Source organism: Ammospiza caudacuta, chromosome 11 (assembly GCF_027887145.1).
Source record: "Ammospiza caudacuta isolate bAmmCau1 chromosome 11, bAmmCau1.pri, whole genome shotgun sequence".
Classification (NCBI taxonomy): Eukaryota; Metazoa; Chordata; class Aves; order Passeriformes; family Passerellidae; genus Ammospiza; species Ammospiza caudacuta.
The window spans coordinates 7,459,060-7,466,180 of NC_080603.1; the positions used below are offsets into that span (position 1 = coordinate 7,459,060).

The 7,121-nt window shown below is 56.5% G+C and overlaps 1 protein-coding gene across 1 annotated transcript; it reads left to right on the forward strand.

The window, feature by feature from the left end:
• Window positions 1-4,070: 4,070 nt before the first annotated feature.
• SOX14 (SRY-box transcription factor 14) lies at window positions 4,071-4,798 on the forward strand. Its single transcript, XM_058812057.1, is given in 5 exon segments — window positions 4,071-4,124; window positions 4,126-4,227; window positions 4,229-4,405; window positions 4,408-4,707; window positions 4,709-4,798. Coding segments are annotated over 5 exon segments (723 nt in total).
• Window positions 4,799-7,121: the final 2,323 nt, after the last annotated feature.

A 7,121-nucleotide genomic window follows, 5' to 3' on the forward strand; every position in this document is an offset into this window, starting at 1 on the left:
GTGAACAGATCACCTGTGAGGAACGGGAGCTGAACACGCAGAGCACCGTGCTGAAGGAAGGGGTGGGATGGGAATCACACACGGATAAAATGTGCAGAACAAAAATGAAGTTTGGGAAGGGCTGTAAACTTCTGCCTCAGGTCCTAATCCGGGGGGAATCTTTAGTTTTGAAGCAAGTTGTTCTCCAGGAAGGTGGTGCCTTCCCAGGGAGCATCTCCTGTTGGGCAGCATGGGATGATCCAATCTGCCACATCCATCACTGCTCCCCTCTTCTGTCAGGGCTGCACAGGGCAGTGACCTGCTCCATTAAATCTCTCCATGCAGGAGGCTGCATCCCTGTACCTGTTCATAGCTGGAGTTGAATAAATGCCTTTTTCAGGGTTGGGGGGATGAAACTGAGCAAGAAACACTGTAAAGATGCAGAAAGAATAACCCATAAGTATCCAGTCTGTTCTGCACAGTATCTGTGAACACATCAGTGCTGCTGCCCAGATGAGTTGCTCTGTGCATATATTTTCTATATATCTCTCCCAGAAAATATTATTTGATGGCATGTGATTAAAATGGTCTTTTTTAATATGTGGCACACGCATAACGAAATGTATGTGTGCACTTGCATGTAAAATAACCAGGTATGGGAAAAGCAGGAACAAAATCATCCCTGGCAATGCCTGTACACTAAGCTAATGCTGGGTATTTGGAAAAATCATTCCTGGTGGTGGGAATCTCACCAGGTCCCACAGAACAGCAAGCAGGACCTGCATCCTCAGTGCCTCTGAAAAGCCCCAGAAGCCTGGAAGTCTTTCCAAAACGTGCTTCCTTCAATTAAAAATCAATTAAAAATCCCCTCCCTTTCCCAGTGCCCGAAGCATAAAAAATAATAAAGTTATTTAAAGATCCATTATTTCCTAAATAAAGTTTGGATCGGGGGTATTTTCAGATTCTAGGTGCTCTTCACCTCTCACTTTTGGCAGTTACAAACCCGACCGTGATTCCCGCGAGGAGGAGGAGGAGGCTGAAGGCAGAAATACAGCTCTATTTATGCTGATACTGGATCTCGGGCTACATGATCTCATCTAATTTAAAGTTCCTCCAAATGAACTATCTCCAAGAATATAATTTTAATGTTTCCCTATCAGGCCATTCTTATCTCTCTGCATTACCATGATATCATTCAGGAATAATAATCGCACCATTAGTTTTGGTGTCTAAACAAGCTGGTGAGGAGAAATTTATTTCAGTCACCGCCCTGCAAATTGCTGCCATCCCCAAGGAAAAAAACCCAAAACCCCCAAAGGGTACAAAGTTTATAAAATCCAAGTGTACAAGTGCAGTAGATACCCTTCCAGGACAAAGGATTTAGGGGGGAAATGGACCTATTTAAGTATTTAAGGATGGAAGCGTTGGAATCTCGAAGGAAATCTTTCTTTTCCTATTTTTTTTTTTTTTTTTTAAGCGAGGGCACTTATGGGATGTAAATGAACAAACCGGAGCCCGAAATGCCCCGAGCTGCTGGAGCGTGTGTGCTGCAGCACGGCGAGGCAGCAGCCAATGAAAGCCGATTTTTAATCATTAATATTGCCAAGCAGCATTAACTGATTGCAAAGACTTTTCGGGAGCAGGCAGAGCCTGCGAGCCATCGCTCCCTCCCGAACCATTTTGCCGCCCGGATTTTTGACAACGACGCCCGGCTCCTCTCGTTTAATCTTGCCGAGGGATGACGAGCGATACAATTTCTCCCCCCACCTTCGAAGAATTTGAAAAGAAACAATAAAAGCGAAGGGAGTTCTGTGTTTTTACCATCGGAGGGGGAAGCAGGCGGTGCTGGGGAGAGGGGCAGCGGCTCCAGGCGGTTTCCCCCGAGGATGCTGAGCGCGGCAGCTCGGGCTGCCCATAGCTCTGATTCCACGGAAAAAGCGGGGTAAAAAAGAAGTTTCCACGCGTGTCACCCCTGCCACGGCCCACGGCCGAGCCCGTGGGTGCCTGTCGGGGCTAACAGCGCTTGCTTGGGCACCCCAGTCCCGTGTCACCGGGACCACGCGTGGCACGGGGGTCCCCGAGAACGGGACACGTCGCGGGTGACCCTGTGGGGACAGCTGCAGGAAGGGGTCGCCTGCACCCACCTTTTATTGTTTGCGGGTCCCCTACAAACATCAGCGGTGCTGGGGGTGGGGAGGAGCTCGGAGGATCCCACCCTGGGATGGATGGGGGCCAATTTGCCCGAGGAAGAAGTGGTGCCATAGCGGGGGGATCCCACCCTGGGATGGATGGGGACAAATTTCCCCGAGGAAGAAGCCGGGAGGATCCCGCCCGGGGAGGTCCCGCTCTGGGCAAGGGGGTCCCGGTGCGGGCTGGGAAATTCGCGGCGCATTTTTGGGCGCAACGAAAAAAGCCTCTGGGATGGGGCCGGCGGCAGCAGAGCCAAAGCTTCGGGCGCTGCCGGCCCCGTCCAGGTGAGCGGACTCCACATCCTCGGCCCCTTTCTTCTTCTTCCTCCTCCTCATCATCTTCCTCCTCCTCCCCGGCTCCGCACGCACAGGGCTCTGCCGGGAGATGAAAGTCATTTATTGCGAAGAAGGAGGAAATAAGGGCGAAGGTGGTTCATTCTATTATTATTATTATTATTAATATTATTTGGACGGGGTAGGGGAGCCGGGAGCCCCCCGGGAGCGGCGGCCCGGCACGGAGCGGCAGCGGCGGCGGCTCCCCTCGGGCAGGAGGCGAAGTTTCGGGCCGAGAGGAGCGGAGGGGACCCCGGAGGGGCCGGGCCGGGAGTCCCCCCCGATATCTCGTTTCTGTCCCCGCTCGCTGTCGGGCGCGGGCGGGCGGGGGCAGGGGGCGGCCCGGGGGGGCTTTTTCGGAGCAGGTTTGTAACCAAAGCAGGTGCTAAAACCAATAAGCCCGGAACAAACGCGGTCCCCCCCGGGAGCCGGGACAATTGTTTCCATTTAATAAATATTTTCCCCACGGGCGTTTCGCGGGAGGCAGGCAATTATTCAAAGCAAGCCGGGACGCGGGCCGGCTCCGGGGTTAAGCGGGGCTGCGGAGCGGGGAGGGCGGGGGCTGGGGAAGCGGGAGAGCGTCCGGGAGCGCGGGGAAGGGAAGGAAGGGAAGGGAAGGGAAGGGAAGGGAAGGGAAGGGAAGGGAAGGGAAGGGAAGGAAGGAAGGGAAGGGAAGGGAAGGAAGGGAAGGGAAGGGAAGGGAAGGAAGGGAAGGGAAGGGAAGGGAAGGGAAGGGAAGGGAAGGGAAGGGAAGGGAAGGCGGGGGCTGCAGCGGGGGCAGCGGACAGCGGCGGGCGCACGGCGGAGCGCAGCGCTCGCAGCCCCGACGGCAGTGGCGGCGGAACCTGGAGGGCGCCGGAACCGGCCCCGCTCCGCGCACCCCAGGGATGCAGGAGGATGAGGAAGATTGGGACGACCCCCTTCTCCTTCCCTCTTCCTCCACAGCTGCTATTAGCGCAGCAACTCACAAAAGCTTTCCTTTTAATCCGCGCGTTAGAAGGCGGGGGGTGTGTATGGAGGGGGGGGTTCCTCCTGTCCCCTCCTTCCTCCCCTTCCTTCCCTTCCTCCTCCTTTCCTCCTCCTCCCTCCTCTGTCCCCTCCCCTCCTCTTCCTCTCGTCCTTCCTCTCTCCCTCTCTTTTTAAGCGGGCCCCCTCCGCGCTGATTGGGCGCCCGGCCGCACTGTGACCGCCCTGCCGCTATGTCAGCCTGCCCGCCGCAGCCCCGCGCCTTTGAACTGCCCCGCACCGCCCCGCGTCCCCACCGCCGGCCCGGTGCTGCGCCGGCGGCTCCCCGCCCGCCTAGTGCCCGCCGGGCCCCGCGGGCCTCCGCTGCGCGCCCCGCTCCGCGCCCCCGCCCGGCACGGCTCCCGCCGGGGACGGCCTTGGCGGAGGACCTGTGATGATCAGCTGAGCCCGCTCCTGCCGCTCCTCCGGCTCCTCCGGCCTTCTCCCGCCGTTCCTCCTCCTCCTCCTCCTCTTGCTCGTGGTGCCGCCGCCGTCCGGCGCCCGCAGCCGCCGCGCCCCGCAGAGCCGCCCGCAGAGCCGCCCGCAGAGCCGCCCGGCCGAAGCATGTCCAAGCCCAGCGACCACATCAAGCGCCCCATGAACGCCTTCATGGTGTGGGTCCCGCGGCCAACGGCGCAAGATGGCCCAGGAGAACCCCAAAATGCACAACTCGGAGATTAGCAAGCGGCTGGGCGCGGAGTGGAAGTTGCTCTCCGAGGCGTGAGAAGCGCCCGTACATCGACGAGGCCAAGCGGCTGCGGGCGCAGCACATGAAGGAGCATCCCGACTACAAGTACCGGCCCCGGCGCAAGCCCAAGAACCTGCTGAAAAAGGACAGGTATGTCTTCCCTTTGCCTTACCTCGGGGAAACAGATCCCTTAAAGGCCGCCGGGCTTCCCGTGTGGGGGCCACTGACTCGCTGCTGAGCTCCCCGGAGAAGGCCAGGGCTTTCCTGCCTCCCACCTCAGCACCTTACTCCTTACTTGACCCCAGCCAGTTCAGCTCCAGCGCCATTCAGAAGATGACTGAGGTTCCTCACACCTTAGCCACCAGCACCCTGCCCTACGCCTCCACCTTGGGATACCAGAACGGGGCGTTCGGCAGCTTGAGCTGCCCCAGCCAACACACCCACACTCACCCCTCGCCAACTAACCCGGGCTATGTCGTGCCATGTAACTGTACCGCTTGGTCGGCCTCCAGTTTTGCAACCTCCAGTTGCCTACATACTATTCCCAGGCATGACCAAGACTGGGATAGACCCCTATTCTTCAGCACACGCGACTGCCATGTAACACCCACCCACCGACCCACGGGCACCCCCGCAGGCGCGTGTGTGTGTGCGTGCGTGTGCCCCCCGCCCCGGCCGGCAGCTGGAACTGGGATTCCTCCGTGTGTGCATGTACATAAAAGCTGCAGGAGCAAAAAAATAAAAAGGCCGCCCGAACCAGGACTCTGCGGCCCGCCGCCGGGCCGGGACAGACGCGGACGCTGCCTCGGAGATGCTCTCGCCTAAAAAAGCTCGCCACGAGAGCTCGGGGGGGATCTGCGATCGCGGGGGCAGATAGGAGCCCGGCGCTTGTAAGAGTTGTAAATGTGTTTAAAAGACAGAAAAGCAAAGCGAACCTTGAACTGCCCTTCGGGACAAAGCGGGGAGGAAAAGAGAAAAAGACAAAAAAAAAAAAAAAAAAAAAAAAAAAAAAAAAAAAAAAACAAAACAGAGAGAGAGAAGCGGTTTCGATTTTTATTTATTCTCTTAATGTCTATGAGTTCTCCAGGGTCTCATGTCACTTGGACTTGACTTTGGGAAGTCCCGGTCTTACTCTGATTTTATTTTTTTTTTCCTCGTTGTTCTTCCTTTTTGCACATTGAAAAACGAGATCAGCTGTGTTATATATATATAAATATATATATATATTTTTGCCACCACGTACTACTAGGTAAAATTGCTTTTCATGTCAGAAAAAAAAGGCTCTTCAAAGTTAAAAAAGAAAAAAAAAAAGAAAAAAAAAAAAAGACGGGGAGAAACATTTATATTTAAAACCTATGATAGTGTTTGCTTAATTTAAAACAGATAGTCCTTAAATTTGTGTGATCCAGTGAGACTAGATCTAAGTTTACTTTAGACAGAGCGTCAGGTATGAAGTCAGGCAGTAGAATTGTAAAAAAATTAATACTACTACTAATAACGAAAAACCGAATAAAAAACCGATGGCAATTCAAATACGTTTTCACAATGTCTTGGGCGAGAAGAAACAGAAACTAAGATGTATCCGGCAGGATTTTACCTCGTTAAACCTTTTCATTTGTTGAACAAAGACGTTTTGAATAAAGACAATCTGTCATCAAACAGAGGCAAGTGCGTGCTGTGAGTGCGGGGACGCAGCCCCGCGTCGCACACCGGGGACGGGAGCGACCCCCGCCCGCAGCCCCCGGCTCTCCCCGCGCCTCCGGAGCTGTGCCGAGCCGTGCCGAGCCGTGCCGAGCCGGGCTCCGAGCGGAGCCCGTCGGGGAAACGCGGCAGAAGCGGAGAAAACTCGCGGAGAGGCGGGATGGAGCGGAGAGAGAAGCCGGGGGGATACGGGGGGATGCTCCGTCCTGGTCCCGTCCCGTCCCGTCCCGTCGGGGAATTTGGCTTTTCCCACAGTTGCCTCCGCGGCGTTGAAGTTTTAGCGGTGCCAGGGAATATTCGGAGCGGGGAGGGGAGTTTCTGGCGGCGGTTTGGAATTGGTGCCGATCAATTAGCGGTGTTTGGGGTGCTCTGCCCTTGGCGGAGGCGAGGGGAAGGGGGAAGAGGCAGAGGATCCGTCTGGAGGGGCTGAATAGCCGGAGCGCCGCGTGCTTGGATGTGCTTTGCTCATTAAGTGCTCTTTGGAGACCGATGTTAGAATTAAACGGCGTAACACAATTAACATACATGGGGCTTGAATGGAGGGTAAGCGGGGGAAGAATAGATAGATAAATAAATGAGAGATCAGGCGAAGGTAAACAAAAGGGGAGAGGAGAAAAGGGCTGAAAGGAGAGGTTAGAATGGCTGCTCCAGCCTTGTTTAGCATGACAAAACGGCTCTTACAAATGAGGACAATTAAAGGAGCTGGCTTGGGGAGGGCCTGGGAGCCGCGGAGACGATCCGCTGGGACACGCGGGGCTGGATGCGGCCGGACGTGGGGCGGCGCGGCGGCGCGGCGGGGCGCTGATGTAACCCCAGCTGACAGGCGCTGTCAGCCCGGCTGATAACACCGATAGCTCAGTGTCCTCCGACATCCACCCGCATTAGGCTGACAGTGGTCGCAGGCAGAGCCGGGCGGGGGGAGCGCCGGCCCCGGCCCGCCCGGGCCACGCCGGCCGTGGGGCAAAGCGGGGGCCCCGCGTCCGTGCCCCGCTCCCCAGCGCGGCTGAGCTTGGGGGCACCCCCCGCACCCCCGAGCCCGGACACCCTCGGGGAGAACGAGCTCGGTGGGGCCCGGCCTCGGGGAACAGCGGGGCGAGGTGGGGAGCGCGCAGAGACAGGGCTGGAAACTTTGGCGGGGATCTTTTCCCTTCTCTCTTTCTTTCTTTCTTTCTTTCTTTCTTTCTTTCTTCTTCTTTCTTTCTTTCTTCTTTCTTTCTTTCTTTCTT